Below are 22,209 nucleotides of genomic sequence, written 5' to 3'. Positions count from 1 at the left end.
TTGATCCCTTCAGCTCCATGAGGCATTCAGTGGAAATCTGTTTGAATGTGAATCTAATTGATTTTCAAGATGGACTAATAGGTTGGTTTCTGAAGATGATAATGTTATGTTATTCCCGACAACAGGGCATGCTGTGATGGTTTACAACTTGTCATAGCAGTTTCTCTTTACATCCATGGGCCATCATCATGGTTTGGTGGTTTATCCTTCCCAAGTTGCTCCTGAGCCGTATTGATGGTTTCTCCCACAGTTAAGACGGCTGCCTTGTTCCCTCAGCTTCCCGTCTCCCCCTTGGTCTCAGAGTAACTGACGAGCAGACGCTCTGGTCCCTGGGGACTACTCTTACATCAAAGAAGACCAGAGACGCCGCAGCAGTTGAAATTTGTGGTTCCTCTTTCTTTTTTTTTTGTAATGGCAAGCGCAAGGTTTTAATTTTCCAAATGCTTGTGGTTCAAATTAAGATCATCTCAATATGTGGATTTGATTGATGTTTGAGAATAGTTTTTTGGCATTTGATACACATATGGGATCCTTTTGATTTATAGCACCACGGCGCAGCGGCACCTCGAACATTGTTGTTGGGGTTTCGAGTCCAATCCAGTAATAGAGGGGTTGGTTAGAAAATCAATGTTAGAAACGCTGTCTGAGTGAGCAGTTTTGACATTCATTTGCTGGTTTCGGTCTATCTTTGATTCGGGTTACAGGCTAATTTGACCCACAGAGTGCTGCCTGTGATGGATGCAACCAGAAGTGACTATGATCGGTTAATTTGTCGTCATATACGAAGATTTTTCTGTGAAAGGATGGTGCTGAACTTGAAGTGTAGTTTCGCCGTGTGTTGCAGCAGCAGAGTAGGCTTGTGTTTTTTTTATTTTTTCCTGAGTCAGTTGGTAGCTAAGCTGAATGTTCTTGTGAGGGAGATGACTCACCAGCAGCCTGAGGTGTTGAGAGGAGATAGGGCAAATTTCTCTTTCACTTCTCTTTCTATAGCAAACGTATTAGTTTTCACTGCGGCTAATGTAGCAGGCGTGTGATGCCAGCTGCCTGATGGTGTTCCTGTAGGCATTGTCCCATTATTAGGCCAGTTTTATTAATGGCCAACAGACAGCCCCTTCAAAAGTGCCTTGTTCTGGGCCTTATGTCATAATTTGCACTGCATCCGTGTTGGGTCATGTTGGTGTTTGTTTTGGGTATGTCTGTACCCTTGAGTTTGCCACTGGTTATTTAGGGGATTTGAACCGTGGCTAATTGGCCAGCTAGTTTGCACCGTTCAGATTAGATGCACTGCTGGAATCGACGGTCGAGTCCCAGATTGCATGTTATTCATTTCTTCAATGAGGCGTGATCACAGTGAAGGAACTGCACCACTTTATCCGCTTACAACTTAAGCTCCAAGTTGCCATTTGTTACTCTAGATTTTTGTCTTGGAGAAAAATGTTATTGTGGATTACATTTTTTATAAATTCTTGACTGCATGCAAGTATTACATTCAAGCTTACAAGCCTTGGATTTCTGTAGATCATTTGGCAAGTTGATCAATATTGAAAATATCCAAGATTGCATCTTAGTTATTGTTAAAGCTGTTGAAGACGTTTAAAAGTAGCAAATTTTATCTATAAAACTACATTTTTTCAGAAAGTCTAGAGAATGAGTCACACACAGAGGAGCATTTCACGCCATCTACTGTTCCCCCTCTGCTCTCCTAGTGATTGCTTTCCTTTTGGAGGATAATCTATAGAATCGGATTGGGATAAGTAGCTTGTGTTTATTTTCCCAATGATATTTTAATGATTTTTCCTCCCCCTCAAAAGTCCAACAAACTAAAGTGGCCTAGTGGAGCTTGACCGAGCTTGACAGCCTTCCTCCGGTTTTGATACAGGGGAGAGATGGGGAGGAAGAGGGGCGATGGAAAAAAAAAAAGAGGTGGTGGGTGGGTGGAGGGGGGACTTTTCTCCCCTTTTCTGATGCTAATGAAAGGAGGAATGGTTTTCCAGCTTTTAGCTTGCAGAGTGTGTCTCCCCTGCAGCATGCTCCGCTGCCTGGACATTGTGGGAGGACAAAACTCCAGGCCCGGGATCCAATAACGTGAAATTTCAGCAGAGAAGCGGCCATTGTGTAGAGAGAGGCAGCCGGGGAGGGGTTGGGTAGAAGGGGGAGACGGAGCGGAGGAAAGGGAGGGTGACTTGGCGAGCCCCCAGGGCTCAGGCCACATCCTTTCTCTCTCTCCTCTCCTCCTGCACTCCTCCTCTTCCTTCTCCTCCTTCCCTTCTTCTCCCCCTCCTGTCTTTCTTTCAATGCCCCACCATAGCCCTGTCCTCGCCTCCCCTCCACCACTCCCCTCTGGGGTGGGAAGCCCAAGGCTGAGACAGGAGCAAAGCATGATGGCATGCTGGAGCCCAGTGAGCCATGGGCCAGAGCAGCAGACAAACGGCCACTTTGTCGACTTAGGAAATGGTTGTCCCAGGATCCCCCTTCTCCACCATACACTGGAGCAGCCGGCCTGGAGGCTCAGGCCTGCCTGGTCTGCACGTGCTCCCCCATCACGCCTTCTCTTCTCTTCTCTTCTCTTCTCTTCTCTTCATAGTAAGATACTGTTGATCCTTTTACTATGTATATCATGTTGTAAAGTAGCCATAAAGGCCTTTACACATCCTTTTTTATGAATTGAAAAGGCCACATTCAAATGCGGGTGGGAGCTGTTGACTGTCACCTTGGTCTCCACCCTGTTCCCATCCACAGCCACTGCCTCCTCCTCCTCCTCCTCCTCCTCCCCCACAGTCCTCCGTTCCACTCTCACCCCTCCCTCTGTTTTTCTCTCCTGCTTTTGGTCGGAAATGAAGTCAGTCATCCAGCAGAATAACTTGGAATAATTTGGAATGGGGGGCTCCTTTTCTCTCTATCTCTCTCTCCCTCCCTCCCCCCTTCCCCTCCTCCCTCTCTCCCCCCTGCTCGCAGGGCCCAGGCCAGCTGATCTGCTTCCGCTCTCAATTGTGTGTCCAGTCGACTGTGTGCTCCCAGCAAGGGGCGTGGAGGCCAGCCTTTGTCTCCACTATCCCTCTCTGAACTGTGTGTGTGTGTGTGTGTGTGTGTGTGTGTGTGTGTGTGTGTGTGTGTGTGTTGCAGCAGCAGGTTGCACTCAAATGTCTTTTTGGACCACTGACTGTTTTTACCATAAGAAAGGAAAGATTTTTATATCAGGGAGTCAAAGAAGAGAAGCGGATGGACCCTTTTATTCCCCTTTTTTGAAAAGATTTCTTCAAACAGATCCTGTACCTTTTGTTTGTTGTTGGTTCAATTGAGTTCAGGTGTTTGCCTGCAGGTTCCAGAAGTGTACTTTAGAGATTGGGTTTTAATTATTGACCATTCAAAAACAGAAGTGGCCAGTTTTGTCGTAGGCGTTCCACTCGCTCTTAAAACATGGGTGTTTTAAGCTGGATGCCAAAATGCACGTATACGACGTCCACTTAACTTCCTCTCCGGGCCCGGCCCCCCTCCCTGTGAGTGTCACGGTTGCTGGCATGTGTGTGATGGTAGGTCTGAAGGGTCAGGGCCTGGTCATTGTGCCCTGGTCATGGCTGAGTGACACCACCGCCTGCCTTCTGTTCACCCCAGGGACCCCTGCCTGATTGACAGCCCCTCCTGCACCCATCACCCGCATCCTTTATTGGGGGCCATAGAGGGGTGTAACAGCAGCAGTATTTCCCCTCTTTTACTGCCTGTTATACTGCTCAAAAATGCGTTTTTCTACTGTGGCAGGAGCTCTCATGTGAGGTTAAGCACTACTTCTGCGTCGCTGTTATAAGGTGTAACCAGAAAGGGTGTTGCTTGGAGGTTTCAAGGGGGAAGTTGGTTGTGTTTTCCTGTCAGTCTCCCACGACCAAGCTCAGTGGCAGCACATGAGAAAGAGAGAGAGCGGACAAGAGTCATATGAGCACTTTTAGGGCGATAAGAGATTCAGTATTTCTGTATCTGTGTCTGTTATCCAGCCCTTCATTCATTCATATTTGCTCATATTTATTTGATTGGCAGAATAGTTGCTTATTTTTGGATCCGTTCCCTCATTAAGTGGCAGAAAAAACCACAGCTTAATATTTTAAAATGTCCTTGGAATGATGATGATTATTAAAACAACAACTAAAATACTTCCAGTGTTGTCCACCTTTGTTTGCACCATGACTAACGAGGCTTGCCGAGCATACAGATAGATTGGCAAGGCATCAACTTTGAACAGGCAGTAGTGTAAACAGCTCTACCAAAATTAATATCACTGAGGGATTTGATAGCCATTCAGTCTGATGGGGAGGATTGCTTGGGTGTATTGATTTTTGAGGAAAGATAATCAAGGATATCAAGAATATTTAATAGATAACATGATGCGTAGTTACCTGCTTTAATTTGAAACAACAGTAGCAGCAGAAGTAACTCGGCGGCATTATGTGAAACACCTTTGGACGCGTTGGGGCTGCAGAAACAAGCTGTTTACACAACATTGACATATCATCACCTTTTAATTTAATATGGCAAACGGATGCTTATTTACACATCCAGCGGTTATAGGCCAACATTGGTATTCATTAGGAGTGTCTCAGTCCAACTGGTCAAATTAAGTCTAAGCTTCACTCTCTTTTTGCTCTGTTTTTGGTCTCTACCACCTCCTGAGGGAAATATCTGCCTCTTTCAGTGGTAAATGCTCCACTGTGTTAAGCAACGTATCACCACAGTGTTTGCAGTTTGGTGCTGAGCAGGTAGCTTACAGGGTGTTTTTAAGGCTTTTTCTTGTGAGTGTGTGGTGAGAATGAACAGTAACAGTAAAGTTGTGGCCCAGGCAGCTAAACAGAGAGCAAATACTTGCTATAAAGCTCAATAAAACTGAGTAGAGCTCCATCCCTTTTCATATTCTCGTATTGTGTTTACATTTGATTATTATTAAACTATCAATTTTAGCTGTTTTAAAGAGGAAGCAGGAGCAGCAATGTTTTGTGAGAGGGGATAGTAGGATAGTGCATTTGTCTTGAGTCTGGAAAAGGACATTGTGTTTGTGTCTGATCAGGCCAGACCTGTGTGTGATATGTTGCCAAAGATAACAATAGTATCACGATACAATGATTCTGCGATAATCGATATATAGCGTGACAATCATCTAACAATATATCACAAAATCTGTCTCACTGAAGAATACAAAATACCCCGAAAAGGCTAAGCGCAGGCATTATATATTTAGTCGCTGCATTCTGGTGTCAGTTTCACAGAATTTGACATTAAGTGAGATGAAACAATGCATTAAAAGTGCATAGAGTCTTTCATTAGTGCCTCTTTATTACACACACTGACTGCAACTTGTCCATTTTCATGTGTGCCATCAATCCAGTATAAAAAAGCTATAGACTGGCAAAAGTCCGGACTGTCAGAAAGCGGAACAGGTCTGGAATTTAAATGTTTGAGGGCAGGATACAACTATGCCCCACTAAAGTTTTTTCAATATGTGTAAATGCGGTTTAGAGGAAGTTTACAACACAAGCTGTCATAAAGTAGTGACTCTGGTAAGTCAAATTGTCAGGGGGAATCTTTTTAAAACGCATCTGTGTTTTCAGAAAAATATAGTATCACAAGAGAAAGCAATCCGATATATTTGTGATAATGCTCATTTATCCTTTGAGGAAACTTTGGTCAACTATTACCAGCTGCCCTGATAATCAAAGCTTTCACATAAAGAAAAGCAGAGCTTCAGATTTAATGCTCACTGGCTCTTCGATTAATTACTAACCAATAACCTGGGCACTGAGGTTTGCCAAGGGTGTTGGAGGCAGGAGGCCAAAGGTTAGCTTTATTGAGTAGGGCCAAGAACTAGAGAGTGGAGGATGCAGCCATTCTTCTCAGAGAGCAGGATTTACTAGTTAACTGTGTAAAACATTACATGTTGACATTTCTACGTCTGATTCATATTTAGTCACTATCAGAGACAAAATTCTGTAGAAAACACTTGGGACCATGTGACGTCACCCTCATTGGTCGATGGGGACGTCGGCCAGAGAGCAATGTGTCACAAGAAGACATCCGGCAGTCACATTCTTTACCGTATTTGCCGGTTTCTGTCAGCTCTCAGTTTTTCCTCAACCTTTAATATGTTACCAGGAGATTCTGCAAAACGCTGCCCTCAGCACACCCTGACCTTTGTCATTTCCGGTGGCCCAGTTCAGTCCGTGTTATCTAATCAGGGAAACATCTGACTCTAAGTGAAGGGACAGAGAGACAAAGGACGTGGGCAGTGAGATTATGATGTGTAAGATATACATTTATGTATGATTAATAATCAGTATCGAGGTATTAGTGTGATACAGTCTGCCCATATACTGAAATCCAATTTAGTGATGGTTTCCTTTTCTTTCCTACAGGCGCTTAGATTTGTGTTATTACACTGTATGGCAGTACAGCCTTTTTCCAGTTTGTGGCTGTTTGACTTTGAATGATGACGCATGATTTTAAGTTGCTGTATGTCCAAAAACTCTGTAGCTTTATGCATTTTTGTGCACACCCCCTCATGTCAGCTGTTTATAAAACAGTGAATAATGTTTTCCTTCAGCTACATTGCTAGTATTTTGTATCACAGATAACTCTTTCAATAGGTGAGTGAGACGAGTCATAGCAGTATCATTTAAAGGAAGTTGATATGAGCTGGAGCACCCGTCATGTGTTGGACAGCTTGAAACCACCTGCTTTCGGGTAAAGATTGAAAATCTGCAGCGGCCAGAGGCTGAACTTGGCCACATGGTCAGTCACCCTCCAGCCGAGGTTAAACATACACTGAAAGCTTCACACTTTAGTCTGTGAGTTCATTCCCTAAAACAGAAACATACATTTAATCTGCGGTTGAGTTATTGACTTTGCTCCTTCGTGTTCTATTTTTAGTTTTTGTTGCAGCTTCTAGGCTAGCTTGTTGCTAGTTAATAGCTCCTGCCACCACCCAGATTTCCCCCATGGTTTCATTTGTTTTATTTAATCTGGGCATCAGAGGAGCTGTAGTGTGATGTGGCCTGTGGTGAACTATGTTTAAACACTCAGATGTGATGTAGACAGTTTAGACCTGTCTCTTCTACATCAGTATGACTGTATAGTGTGTTCCTCCTCACACATTCCCTAACCATTCTGTTTAGGCTACATGCGTGTACTGTACTGAGCCTTTTTTATGCTGGGGTTCATCTGTATTATGTGGGCTGATATTTCATGGAGGCTGTCTACTTTTGATTATGTTTTTGTAATCCATTTGATATTAAAGTTCTCCACAATACACCCCCATGACAAAGACCTTGATAGAAAATTTAAAATGCTGGTCACTGCTGATTATGTTTACTAAAAGCATTGTTTTCCTTTGCTCTTTCCCTCTCTTCTCATTCCTTCCACCTTCCTCATCTTCCTCTCTTCCTGTCCTGCCTTCCTCCTCCACAGTGACAGTTATGCGCGTGTGAGAGCAGTGGTCATGACTCGGGATGACTCCAGCGGTGGGTGGCTTCCCCTGGGGGGCGGAGGCCTTAGCTGTGTCACCGTCTATAAGGTCAGCAGGGCGGAGGACAGCAGCAGCACCCACAGTGGAGGCAGCGGAGGAAGCAGCAGCAACCTCAGCCCGTGTAGCCCCAGCCCTAGTCCCAGCCCCAGCCCTAGTCCCAGCCCCACCGCTGTGGAGTTCCACATCAAGGGCGAGAGGCTCAAAGACAAATTGGTAAGGGAACCTCCGGCTCATTTCAATGTATTAGGTTATGCTACGCTGCATAAATTCACATTACACAAGATGATAGGTTGACTCGCTCTGTTATTTAGTCATTCCTTCTCTTTCACGCACATTCAGGTGCACAAACCAGAGATGGTGCATTCTCTTGGATGAGATCACCCTGAGCCCCCCTTTCCCAGACTCCCCCCTCTCTCTCTCTGTCTCACTCACAAGCACACTCACACACACAGGAAGTGGTTGTTTGGCTTTCCTCCATGGCGCAGGTATCTGAAAATAGGAGCGAACTGCGTGATGCTGTGATGCATGATGATATCATCAGGGAGAAGGGCAGATTACTCAGGAGCGAAGAATGTGGGATGAGGGATGTGGGAAACGCACAAAGAGGTTGGAAGGGACTGAAATGATGGAATACGGGCTGGAAATTCACACTCACTCTGGTTTTCCATGAGTACGCAAGGATTTGCCCACCTTTTTATGAGCATTTCCTCTGTCTTGATGTGTGATGTAAAGACTGTATGTGTCGGTAATTAAGCCAGGAAAATATGTTCCTCGTTAACGGTAAAAAAAAAAAGTCTTCGTGTACAAAGCGCTGTATAGTTACATAGTTGGAGAATATAGGTTTTTAGACATGCTAATATTTCCCCCTATAATCTTTTTAGTTGCCATGTGGCCTGACACACTGACATGGGATAAACAGTCAAAGAAATAAAATCCAAGATTATAAAACCGGCTTTTTCATATTATGGCTGCGATTTAACAATTATTTTCATAATCTTTCTTTTCCTGGCTTTATACATCTCAGCATTCAAGTACTTTTGAAGAGATTTCAATATATATATATTAGATATATATAGAGTAGCAGGATATAGCCTAAAAGTATCACAATATTAATTGCAGGACATATCGTCCAGCCCTGATGACAGGTTTTCCTTCCAAACTCTGTGCAGTCACTGTTTTGTGATATGGGTGCAGCTGGTAAAGGTAAAATGCGTTATAACAAGATACTGGCCTACAAATCTTGTTCTCCAAATGTAAGAAAACATCTTGGTTTGGTAGAGACTCCAGTAATCATGATTTTAATAGTTGTGATGCAAAAATGACCGTTCCCACTTATTGTGAGTAACACAGCAATTGCATTATCTGTCAGAGTAATCGCAATATGATTTTTGTACCATATCGTGTAGCACAAAATAATTGTTTAAAGCTATCAACGATCGGCTGAATCTTCTTAATTGTTTATCGGTTTTAATTCAACCAAATAATACAAAATGCTATTTCAGCCTCATCTGCATTTACAGAATCAAACAAATAATTCAACTCCACAAGCACAATTTGTCAGTATGTTGCAGTGGGACCAGCGGTATCAGGATCATTCACAGCAAAGAAGAAATCTCACCTGCATAACTCCACTTTGACTTTAGCTGTAAACGTTTTTACACATTTTAGTATCATGTTCAACACGTACACATACAAACACTGCAAAGGGCAGTTCTCTTTCCTCTTTTTCTGCAGTTTTAATCCGTATGGCGTTTGCTGTAGCTGCTGTAAAGCTCATGACCTTCTTCTCACGGACTCATTCCGTGTTGTAGATGTAAAACAGATCCAGTAGATGCACTGGGATAATCCTGGTCTGTGGTAATGAGGGTGTAAATCTGTGTTAAAGAGAGAGACAGAACTGTCTGTCAGATGTCAGGAGACCAAGGAGGCCACCATGATGCACACAGTCTGGTGGCTCCTGACGATCCGACATTAGAGGCTTGTTACAGCTGGGCGTCTAAATCACCTTTTTTTTAATCTTCTTTGACTGAACACATTTTATGTGTGTTTTGTGTTTACGCCGTGTTTGTGTTTTGTGCGTTGCTATCCAAGCGTGTGTGTGGCACAGGAAAGGGTGCGACGGGAAGGCTGTTGTTCAGACAGGGTACAGACATGGCTCAGAGAACTCGTTTGGGATGTGGTAAAACACCCCTATCACCGCCAGAGTCTACCCCCAGCCACCACAACAAACACCCGGCCATATGTAGGTCTGTCGGGGATGCCACCCAGTTGCCATAGTGTCGGCGCCAACCACAGCACTACCGACAATCTGAGGGCATCAAGACGAGGAGCGGCAGGGTGATGAGTCCATGAAAACAACAGCAACAGACAAAACCACATAAGAATACGTTAGCGAGTGTCAGACGAAACGCAGGGCAATATCAGGAGTTGTTACCACAGTGTTGTCTAAAACAGTAACGTCAGTGTTTTGATTTCAAAGGTAAATGAAAGACCGTAATTATGTTGTATGAGTGATGTTGAAAGCAGAAAAAAAGAGGCCTAGGGAAGAGCTTCTGAATGTTTGAGAGGGTGTTCGGTTGGATTTGTTATGTCTAAAACACGACAAAAGGGAAAATGCAGCCCCATGTCGTAGATGTAGTTCTTTGTCGCCTTGAGAGATATCATTTTTATGCCTGAAATGGACAGAATGAAAAAGCACAATGACGCCGCCCCGTCATCTAGGAACCTGATCTAGATGGAAAAGAAATCAGATCAGAACAGATGCAGTGATTATGAAATCACAAAGGTCCGGGGTTTTTTTTGGCCGGTAGAAACGAGGTGATTGGGGTGCGTGAGATATGAATCAGGCAGAGAGACGTGTGTAGTCAAAGAGCAGGAAACAGAGGTGGAGCCAGCTGGATGGGAGACGGAAGAGGTGGAGGGGGATCTGTCTATAAGCGCAGTGATGCGGCACAGAGTGTACTGGTGATGACTCAGCTGACTCTCCATACAGCTACCAATCACTCTCCTCCTTGCTCCCCCCCTCCTCTCTCTCTCCCTCTCTCTCTCTTTCTCTCTCCTTCACTCTGATTCTCTGAGTCTCTTAAAAAACTACAGCTCTAATTGGTCGATGATTACTTACCATTCTGGGTCTCGGATTATGACAAATCTATGGCTTAGCTTTCACCTCGGTTGCTGTCGTTTGTAGTCTGCGACTCCCTCTGATTGGTGCAGCTGTGAATGTGGTGTAGATCAGGCTTACTTTTAAAAGCTTTGCCTCGGGGCAACGGCCCTCTTGATACAGTTGTTTGTCTCTAGCGTTAACCTTGTCATGTGATTGTTTTGAATCATCTCTGCTAGCAAAATATGTTTGATTAGCTGCGATTCTCGGGTGATTGCAACCAGCGCCTTCGAAAACTCACATCTATATGCTCAAAACAAACTATTTTGTTCCGATTATAATATATCCTTTAATTTCAAGCATTGTTATTGAAATCTTGAAATGATTATCAGATCGTAATTAGAATTCTGATGGCTGCGTTTATAGATCATAGCCTAATTTCTTGGACGTATGTAAACTTAGTCCACGCTATCTCTTCGCTACTCTCTGCACGTCTCAGCTCACGTCTGTCTCTGTGTCCGTACCTCTCCTCCTCTTACATCTCCAGCCTCTATTCCGTTTCTGTCCCCCCTCTCTCTTTTTTTTTTTCTGTCAGGGTGGCTCCTCCTCCTCTCTTTTCTCTGAGCGCAGTGTGGAATGCGGTGTTAAGTATCGTCCTTCCATGCAACTGTGATACTTCCTCCTCCGTCGGCCTCACTGTGCGCTCACCTTACCTGCTCCGGCTCCATTCAGTCTCGCCTCCACAATCAGCCCCAGAGGCGCAGCGGACGCCCACCCGCCCACCCCACCCCTTCCTCGCCAGCCCATCCTCCTCACATGCATCCCTCTCATCCTCACTGGCTTAACCTTTGCCCCCCCCTCCTTTTCTTGGGGAGGCATGTATGCAGTATTGACATGAGGACAGAAATTGAGAGAAACATCTTCCAGTACACTTACAACCAAGTGTAAAAACCAGCTCTTGCTCAGACCATCAGATGAAACGTATACCTTTGTGCACCCTCTCTGACACACATATCACATATCATCAACCTCTCACACAGCAGCCACGTTTCAGCCTCTTAAGTTGTGCGTGTTGACTGTTTTGCGGATCGACGGCTAACTGTACAATCTGCTTTCAGTTGTTGAGTATCAGTTTGCGGCTGTCCTCCTGAGGCGAAGATGCACAGTGTAGCACTTGGGTCATTGAGCTTTTCACCACACCGGCTCCGGCGCTCACAATTTCTCTCGCGCGGATCGCCATGCGTACGCTCACACATTCACACCCCATTAAGCCACCTCTCGTGCACGTCGGTAAAAAAAAACCTCAAAGACTGTAATGGCCGTCTCTCATTTCATTTAATCTGCCTAGAGGAAGGCCGGGAGGCGGCCCAGTAGCCCTGATTAATAATAGGCTTTGGAAACACAGTCTCTCTCTGCCACACACTTGGGCTGCCTGGCTCCAAAACATACATAACCTCCCCTTCTTCTGCCACCACCGCTGCTCTCTGACTTTATCATCATCTGTAATGAAAACCCCACCATTTAGAATGTGTTTTACAAATTATCCAAAGAGGTATGTGAAATTATTGGGTTTAGGATGATTTTTTTTTTTTTCGTTTTCTATTTTAGAAGTTATGTAGTTCCAGATGCAGGCCTCTGCTCTCAACCTCTTTCTCTCTGTTCTCGTGTTGCTGTGGAATGATTGAATGTGACACAGTTAAACAGCTTAGGGTGAGGGGTAAGATGAAGGATTTACATGTGTGTTCCCCAGTTAGTTTCATCATTATACCTTTTTTAAATGATGCAGTTTTCAGCCTGCATGCCCACAACTCGAGCTTGACCAAATGTCGCTTCAACTGCCTTATTTCACTGTCAACTCAACTCTGTGTGTGTGTTTGTTGTCAGGTGGTCCTGGAGTGTGTGCTGCAGAAAGACGTAGTATACAACAAGGTCAACCCCATCTTCCACCACTGGAGGATCAACGACAAGAAGTTCGGACTGACTTTCCAGAGCCCCGCTGACGCCCGTGCCTTTGACCGGGGCATACGTCGGGCCATCGAGGACATCAACCAAGGTGTGTGTTTTGACGGGTAGTAAATGGTGCCTGCGTGTGTGTTTTTAAAACACTGGGTTTGTTTGGAATCCCCTTTGAGAGGTCGCACTATACTGTATGTGTTGGCAGACATCCAATACGTGTAAAGTAATACGGGTGTATGTGTATGAACATGGCGTGCATCCTGTTAGCGGGTGTCTCCAGCCTGCATTCCTGCCTGTTTGTCATTGGCTTTGTAATGGCTGACCTAGCATCTGTTCTAGGAGAGATGCATAGCGTTGATTAGCGTTGATGACTTCCCCCCACTGCTACCTGCTCACTCACCCAAGCATTACCCCTCGCGCGTTATCTTATCAGCGCCAGCTGCCCAGATAAACTCTCTGCTTCCTGTAGAGACTGGCAGGGCAACGCTGCGCCCAGACAGCGGCTGATATAGGACAGGGGAGGGAGGGTTGTTAAGAAAGACTGGGGGCAAGAGTTAGGACAAATAGGAGGAGTGGCAACCTGAGATAGGGAAGAAGAAACTTGACCATTGTGGGCTTTTGTGCTGCTCAGACTTGGTAGGTCTAGTCTAAATAAAAAAAGAAAGGTAGGGTTTGTTCTGTCTGTGTTCGTACAATTTTTCTTTAAGCTAAACTAGATATCACACTCGGTTGGAGCTGAGTCTTTGAGTTTAGTTAGCAGCTTTGGGTTCTGATAAGCATTATTTTTCAGTACAGTGCCAGAGGTTGCAAAGTCATCCAATTAGCAGGAGAGTTGCCAGCTCAGCAATCTGCCACCCAGCCCCATGTTACACAAGAGGCTGGCTGGCTGGCTGGCTGGCTGGCTGGCTGGCTGGCTGGGGAGCTATAATCTCCTTTACTCTCTAGACCTGGGAACCCTGGGGAGCATAGAGGAGGTACAGCAGAACATATCGTAAAAGGCTTATCACCGCGAGGCATCAGTCGCTTCTTGCCCACAAGCGTTTATCTGAGATTTGCAGTTCCTGGGCACAAGTCCACACACAGTCTAGGTAAAAGGTAATCATGGGCAACAGCTGTAGGGCTGGCTTTGCAAGTAGCTCTGCCTGTCGTCTTCTTTCCAGTCGAAGCAGGAGGACAAAGAATCATTGATTGCTATGAACATAACTATATTAATGAAAGGATAACAATGTCATATCAGATGTAAGGGCCGCTTGGTTGGTGTAGAAGTTTTTTTATTTGGCTGTGTAACTGGATTTTATATGAGTAGATTGACAGAAAATGAATCAGAGATCCTTAAATTAATTCCTTTCAAGTGAAAATGCCCAAAATGTACGACTGCTAGCCTCTCAAATATAGATAATTGCCAGTATTCTTAGTCCTCTATGATGGCAACCTCAGTACTTTTGTAGTTTGGAGTGTTTGAAGAAATATTTTCACTTTTCTAGGAGATTTTATCGACCAAACAATTATTGGAGAATTTATCCTGAAGATGAATCAATAATGAGAGTAATAGTTAGTTGCAGCCCCGATTCACATAACGAGATGCTTCGGGAAGAAGGTTGAACGTCTCTGATTGCCGGTCAGTGTTGATTAAACACATCGCCCTCAGCCCACCTCACCCAGAAGCTGTACAGTTTCTGTCTGCTAGTAAAAGCTTCATCTCTTTCCTGTGAATGTCAGCTACAGCAGGTGATGGTGAGTTTGGTCTCCCCAGTGCCTCTCTTTCTCTTTTCTCTCTCCGTTCTCTCTCTCTCTCTCTCTCTCTCTCCCCCTGCTGTCCTCTCCTGCCTCTGCTCTCCTTTCTCTCCTGGCATCTTCTGTATTCTGCCAGTGTTGTGTAATGCCTCTCTTTAGCTCAGGCAGGCAGGTTCTTCTGTATTCCTGTTGCATCGTTCTGCTGCTGGACTGCTGCGTGAATGTGTGTGGGGAGAGAAGAGGCAGCAAAAGAGAGAGAGAGAGAGAGAGAGAATATGTTTTGCCCGTGTGTGTGTGTGTGTGTGTGTGTGTGTGTGTGTGTGTGTGTGTGTATCAGTCTTGCAGTCCTCTGTTGCCATGGTAACGCCGGGCACATGGCTCAGGCAGCTTCGTGGCCCAGCACTGCCAGAGTCGTGCTGCAGGAAGCCTCTCTCTCTCTCTCTGTAGTCATACACACACACACACACACACACACACACACACCTTTCTCCATGTGATTCAGTCAGACGGACAGACTGATGGACCGACCGGGTCTAACACTAGTCCGGTGAATTCTTCTGGCCTCTCTGTAGCAGAGACGGAAGTGCCGTGAATGAATGCAAACAGACTGGCTGATGCCTCAGTGCTTCAAACAAGGCCTCAGTGATCCTAATTAAGTGGACCTAAGTTTTAAAAAGATCCTCTCGATGCCCCAGGTACAAACAGTTCATCCCAATGGAAATGGTTTAATCCCTGTTTTCTGCAACATTGCCAAGACAGTAGCCCCAATCATTTCCCCTTCTATTAAGTAGAAAAAGGGTTTAACAAAACAGCACTTTGTGTTTAAGTATCAGTGAGACTAGTGTCCTTCCTCGGGTTACACCCTCCACAGTTAGATTATCTGTGGTAATGAAAAGCTGTAACACAGTCGGCCTGCTACCTGAAACATAAGCCTCGACTCCAGCATCAGCAGACGAGCCGTTTTGGATGCGGGAAATGGCACATGGCGTTTTAGCCCAGGGTCGGGGTTACATTATTCTAGACATGCATATTTCATTAACTTGTGTGTGCCCCACTGACACAGAGCAGCCTTTTTTTCCTCCCCCCATTAGGCTACAGTCAAGAGGAAAGCAGAACTTCTGCCCTATTATGGCCTGACAAGAATCAGCGATGTAAATCTGTTGGTTGAGCAATTGCATGTCATCCATTGAGGGTGAAACGGTGTTGATAAATACCATTTGCATAAAGATATTTTTAGAAATGCAGATATGATTTGCAAAAAGTTCAAGGAAGTCAATGAGTGTGTGTGATTTCACCGGTGTTCTGTGAGGTGACCTCCCCCTCCATGGGAAAGTTCCTAAATCTAGGCCTTCCTTGTATTTGTTAATCAAATGAAGCTGTATATGGTACTAACAATAGCACTACATGTATGTGCTGTCAATACAGGTGTTGTATTGTAAATAAACCTGATGCTACATGTCGGTAATATATGGAGGTGATACATGACACTTATATAATGTAAACTTTTAGTCTGTAACAATGCAGATATTGGAGTCAGGCCTCTAATCTTTTTCCCGTCTTGGTTCTTTTCTCTTGCAGGTTGTCGGTCGTTTGGGGAAGGGGATACTCCTGAGGATGGACTACCGGTGAGTAAGATTAAAGCTTAGAGGTTCTGGCTAAGAGAAAATACAATACAGTGTAAAACTGAGAAAAACACGTCGATTATTTTTTAATATCTTCGTGTCATGGAGTGGAAAAACGGCTGATTATAATGTTGAAGTGCACCTGGTGTAGGTTTTTATAGAGTTCAATTCATCACTCAGCTCTCCCTCGCTGTTAAATAGGAGGCAGGTCATAGCTAGAACCTGAGCCATATGTTTGAGCCCTGATGTGTCCCACCCAGGCGCTGACACCTGCCTTTGTTTCCTAACAGTTGTTCTTGGAGATTTACAGGTGTTTAACCAGTGCCAGCCAGACCCCGAGGTGAAGCTGGGTGTTGGCCAGCGAATGTGCTGGAGCAGGCTTAGCTGTCTCTATCAATCTAACCTGGTTGCTGTCACTCGCGTTACAACTGATGCCGATATAATAACTTTTGCCTCAGGAGCTGGTTGTTCAAAGGCAGCTTGGTGGAAATTCTCTGCTATTTCAATGGTCTCCACACTGAATGCGTTTCTTCACGAGCTGGGCCTCTTTTTGTTGACAGGTTGAGAACCATTAAGGTGCGTTATGTGAAGAATTGTATGTGTTTCTGGCATGTGGCGCTCTATTGACTGCTGACATGTGTGGTTAAGAATGTCGTGTTCTCGGTGAGAGAAAGGTATATAGTTCATGTCCACACACCCATGTTGATTTGTTCAAGATATCGGGCCTGTTACAGAGAAACGTCAGTCACCTCTGATTGCAAAGTAGGTGAAAAGACACCTTTGTGGGAGGAAGGGCAGTTCTTGTACTGTACAGGTACACAGACTAGAAATGTGGGAACCATCCATACATGACTCTGTTAAATATGTACCCTGTTATATCATATAAATGAACCATGTATCTATCAGCTGTGTGATGGCGATCAGATTGGAGACTATTTGCAAATTGGAGACCATTTGCTAAGATGGCGATCTTAGCGAATGGATGTGATCGATGTGTCTCGATCACAGAGACGGCTTCTTAGAAGAATCCTCCGCTCCTCCTGCCAGCTGGCATATTTAGGTTTTTGTAGTAAAAGGAGACTGTATTGTATATCAACTTCATGAACTAACCGTTCCTCTTCCCTGTCATGCGAGCGACAGGAATGAAACTAGAAACAGTGCCTCGGGGTCAAACCGGCATGCAGTGTCGCGCCGCGCTGTGTCGCTCACGGCCAGTTAGGACGCTCCAACAGGAAACAGTAAAATCAAGCTGATAATGTCGCTGATGTTCACTCGCGTTGAATGCCGTTTTGACATGCTGTTATAATTAATTACAGTTGACACAGTGTCAGAGAGGTGTTTATTCAGCTCTGGTATTTTTTTTACACTGTACCATTGTGGCGTATACAAAGGTACAGCTTCGACACATACCAAGGTATTTAGCCCACAGCAAACAAATACCTAAAAGAGACGCCTCAAAAAGTATTCGTTGCAGGGCGGCTGTATTGCATTGCATGGTGTATTTAGTTTTTGCTGACTGTTTAGTGAAAATGCCCCACCAGATCTTATGTCTGACATCATTCCGTACCTCCTTTGACTTATTTTCAGCTGCGAGTTCATTGCACTTGTCAGAGGCTAGTCATCACCTTTGACCAACCCTAGTATCTTACATCCTGTACGTCGTGGCCTAGAGGAGCAGTGAAGGAGGGAGAGCTGCGTTCCTGTTCCTGTGGCGAAGTTCCTCTTTAAGGAATCAGCCTGAACATACAGGAAATCCAATGGCACCACTGTTGCTAGGCAGCAGGGGGGGGGCAGGGGGGGGCTGTGCAGCGGGAGGGGAGGGGAGGGGGGTGGGGGGGGGGGTAGAAGGGGGTGTTCACAAGGTTCAGCGAGTGAGCCACCGAGGGTGTCACCATGGTGATTTGGCATCCGAATGTTGCGGTCGGAGACCTGGGCTACAGAGAAAGAGAAGTGAACCAGTGGCGAGTGCTGCAGCCAGAGAAACTAGCAAATACCAGCACACAACAAGATGCGATATGAGCTGTGTTGCTTTAAGCCACAGCAGCGTTCGCACAGATAACCAAAAATATGTTCTGACCTTTAGCTTGTGTTATTGACAGGCCCACCTTTTAGAAGATGGGTCCTGGGTAACCTCGACCTTGTTGAGAAAGCAGACTCTAGTGTTTCATCAGCATGGGAGGTCACCAGCAAGCTTTGTTTAGTTCCTTGATTAGATTCAGACATCTTCAAAAGCATCCCTTGGTCTTTACAGGAATTTATGATAGCCTTGCATTGCATCAAGCGTTTGACTTGTGTTTGTGTGTGAGCCGGCGTGCGCGTACATTTCTGTGTGTGTCAATGTACATGCGTTCAAGACGGTCTTCTCCACCCACATCCTGCCCACTGAGGCTCAGCACCCACTTGTATGCCCTTCACAAGCTTACCACATTCTTCCTCTCACTCAGAAACACACAACACACACACACACACACACACAACACACACAACACACACAACACACACACTATACGCACATGCAACATATTTTAGCTATAAAAAAAAAAAGTGGTTGCACAACTCTCCACTCAGCTGTGATGACCCACTGCCAGGAATTATGCCGTACCACCACAGTCCTTCCGCTAGTACAAAGTAAAATGTGTTCTTTTTTCCCCGAATGCCACAGGAAAACATCCGCTTCTAATTTAGCTCAGGCAGGAAGTTTTCTCTTATCAGTTTAGTACACAGAGGTTTTGTTGGCCAGTTGACTTTTACAGCCTTACTCATAGACCAGAGACTTTGAGACGGGGGTTGGTGTGTCTCAATAGTGCTCCATAAAGCACCTTTGAGTCAGGAGGAAGAGCGGTTTAAAGGAAAAGTTGGACGTTAGCTTAGCATAAAGACTGGAAACTGTGTGAGGCAGTCAGCCTGGTTCTGTACGAAGATTACAAAATCTGCCTTCCTACACATTATGATAAGATGGAAGACCGAATGAGATCATTTTGTTTTAATTAATACAAAAACCGAAGCATTAAAACAACACATTGTGTTTTTTTGTGGGGTTTATGCGTGGCAATATTTTTTGGCCAGGCCAGACGAAGCAACCACAACTTAAAGCAATAGAGCTGAACAAGTTAAAAATTGTTTCTGTTAATGTTATCTTCATCTTGAATGGGTAAGTGCAAGTTCAACGAGATTTGGCTCACATACAGTCCTTTGTTGAAGCCTGTTGGAAATAATGAATCTTAAACTTGCTGCACATTGTGTAAGAAAACGCTCGTCTTATTATGTTTTGGTATTAAGGAATTAAAGCGGGAATGGGAAATCAGAAAATCGTAAAGCGGGCGCTTTGAAAAGCAACCAGCCATACCTGCCATTACCCAACGTTGTTCTTTATTCACATCGGGAGTATCACCAAAGTATTAACTAATTTAATTTACAATTAATTCTGGGATTCTGAGTTTACCTCGTATCCTTCATACTTTTTTTTGCCAGTATGGACTCGAAATAGGTCTTAAATTGCAATTTATAATGGTCTTAAAAGGTCTTAAAAACTCTTAAATTTAACTTGTTGAATCCTGAAGAGACCCCTAACTCATGCTAATAAGCGTATTACCCATAATGCCGAACTGTTTGTTTACACGATTCGTGGAGAGTAGCCTGAAACTTGGCTGTACTTCTTTGTTTTTTGAGTTAACAAGACACATGGATGAGCTCTCCTCACGATTTGCCTCATTTAAGCCAAGCCACATTTCTAGAGTGTGAGAAACAAATGTAAACAGACATAAATCGTTCAGTTTTTGTGACACGCACGTCATCTCATCCTCTCTGTTCTCCTTCTCTGTCCAACGCAGAGATCCAGCGCGCTCTGTAGGTTTTCAGTTTATGGGCCGACCCCAGCCTTCCCTGTCCTGAGCCCCTGTGCCTTTGAGGGCGGAAGTGCATGGATCCCTGATGTTGGTGCGGAGCCAGGTTGCCCCTGGCTCCGCACCACCTCCATCCCTCCTCTCCCTCCTCTCTCCTCCTCCCTCACCCAGCCACATCTCCAGGGTCAGCTCAGCTCCAGATTGGCCCCCACGCATGCCTTTGAATGGTGGGGCTTAGGCAAGCGCTTTAAAAGGAAGCCCAAGTCTGTTTCCCATTTCACCCCCCACCACCAGCCCTCCACCCCAGCCCCTCGCTCCTTTCTTTCTTTCTCTCACATACACACACAGCTGTCATCTGGCTTTTTAAGTTCTGTGCTGCATTTCTCCAGCTGGAGCTGGTTTATGACATTCCCTCGGCAGACTCTTTGGCCTCTCGCTCTCTTTCTCCCTTTCTCTCTCGCTCGCTCTCTCTCTCTCACACACACACACACGCACACACACGAATACAACACAAAGTCATTTTTTCCTGTTCTGTTCTTTCTCTCCTCTCCCCTCCACTGTCTCCTATTCCTCACATTCCCCTGCAGACGCTCTGGATGTGTGTTACACCACTTGGTATGTTTGGAGGCAAAGAGGGAGCAAAGTCACACACATACACACACCATGTGTTAGCAGTCTAGATGTGGGGTGGGGGGGGGCTGACGAGAGAGGGAAAAAAAAAAGAAGAGAAAGAGAGGGGGGGAAAAAAAAAAGAAGTCAAAGGAAGCATCTCTTAGCAACCACAGGACAGTAATTACTGTAGCAGCAGCTGGGAGCAAACCAGATTTCCGCTGTGCGTTAAAGCACTGGCGTGGGCTACTTTACACACGGCACTGACTAACCAGAGCCAGCAGCCTCCTCCACACGCAGAGCAGAGAGAGGGAGAGGGTGGGAGAAGGAGAAGAGAGGAGGACTAACCCTGCCTTGATGAGGTCGGGGTGTGTGTGGGAAAAGAGGGACAGCTAGCCAGTGTGTACGAGGCTCGAATATGGTTGGATCGAACTCGTACGTGTGAAGACAGCTCGGCGCGGGTCCATGTTTGTGTATGTCTAAGCGGAGACAGATATAACCTTGAAGACCATTTATTTTGCAGTTTTATTCGAATGGTTTTTCAGACCGTTTGAATATAAAGACCGTAGTGAGAGAGAAGGCAGAATTCTTAATGTTTCATTCTGAACTTAATCAACCACAGCTCTGCTTATTTTCATGTGTATGCGATTAGATGTTTGGTGCGGGAGCAGGCAGGAAGTTATGCCGATGGTTGCGCTGAAACAATGCTGGACATGAAATATCATCACACAGCTCTTGATGTAATAACTGACTATCCTCCCCCATCTCTCATCACCTCTGCACGCATGAATCATGAATAGCCATCACTTCTGATTTTGTTGCCATGAGTACTGAAGTATCGGACTACTTCCATTTATTTTATTTCTGTCAATGTTGCCGTATTTATATTTTAAAATGTCTTTGCTGCAGACTGGCATTCACAAAGATCTTATTTATAGACATCTCATTCTAACTGATATCAACAGTGAGCGTCCCTCTTGTAATTATGAGATTGTTCGGCGTGAGATGGGAGGAAAGCTCACGCGGTCTCCAGCGTTTCAAGCACCTCTTTTTTTAGGCCCGTGTTTGTAGATTTTGCATCAGTTAAAATGTTTGTGGGAACACATGCAAGGTTGATGGGAACTCTGAGTTCTTAACAGAAGGGGCCTTGAGTCATCACCACACAGCACAGTCATTTGGCCGAGCGTGGGCGCCGGATGCCCCCTGGTGGTTACAAGTGGAACACACACAGCCTACACACCCTGAGTCAAAACAGTTGTGGTTATGAAAAATGAATTGATCGACCATTAGTGCTTTTGATGGTGTGATGGTAACATAGGATGTGGGAATGGTGGATGCTGAGGGCTTCGGCTAATGCCTATTTTTATGTGCAGTACATAAAAAAATATTGATTGACTGTTGCAATTTCTTAGAGCTTGAACTGATGCCTTAGAGTAAAAGTATTCTTAAAAATCTAAATAATGTCAGTTAAGTGGCCAAATATTAGATTAATCTTGTTTGTGTTTCTTAAATGTGAGTCTGTCTGAGGGGAAACACAAGATGTATTTCCCTTAAACTATCTGTCTCGCTGACCTGACTGACTTGAACGCTTGCTGTCTTGTTTTCTAGGTGTGTGATGAGCCTCCTTCCATCTGTACCCCAATGAAAGAGCCCTTCTCTCCGCTGAACAACGTCGTCTCCACCGAGCCATTCAGGGGCTGCTACGTCCGCGCCCAACCCTTCGACGAGTTCCCCTCGAGCAACCGCCGCTACCTGCCTCCACAGGTCTGCCTCTCCTTCATTCGACCAATCATATCTTCAAAATTCTGCAGAAGTATTTCTTAAGTAGTTACTTGAGTAACCGGA

At 45.0% G+C, this 22,209-nt stretch overlaps 1 protein-coding gene across 1 annotated transcript in view; it reads left to right on the top strand.

Annotated features, from left to right (window-relative positions):
- Window positions 1-22,209, top strand: part of spred1 (sprouty related EVH1 domain containing 1) — a 33,771-nt gene that overhangs the window by 6,064 nt on the left and 5,498 nt on the right. The window contains exons 2-5 of the mRNA XM_084381412.1: window positions 7,444-7,714; window positions 12,486-12,654; window positions 15,870-15,916; window positions 21,973-22,128. Coding sequence (XP_084237538.1) covers window positions 7,444-7,714; window positions 12,486-12,654; window positions 15,870-15,916; window positions 21,973-22,128 — 643 coding nt within the window. The remainder of the gene's footprint in view (window positions 1-7,443; window positions 7,715-12,485; window positions 12,655-15,869; window positions 15,917-21,972; window positions 22,129-22,209) is intronic.

The sequence above is a fragment of the Pagrus pagrus genome (assembly GCF_965226575.1).
Source record: "Pagrus pagrus genome assembly, chromosome: 18".
NCBI classification, from domain to species: Eukaryota; Metazoa; Chordata; class Actinopteri; order Spariformes; family Sparidae; genus Pagrus; species Pagrus pagrus.
The sequence above is the reverse complement of the archived record's forward strand: the minus strand, read 5'-3'. Positions and strand labels throughout refer to the sequence as shown.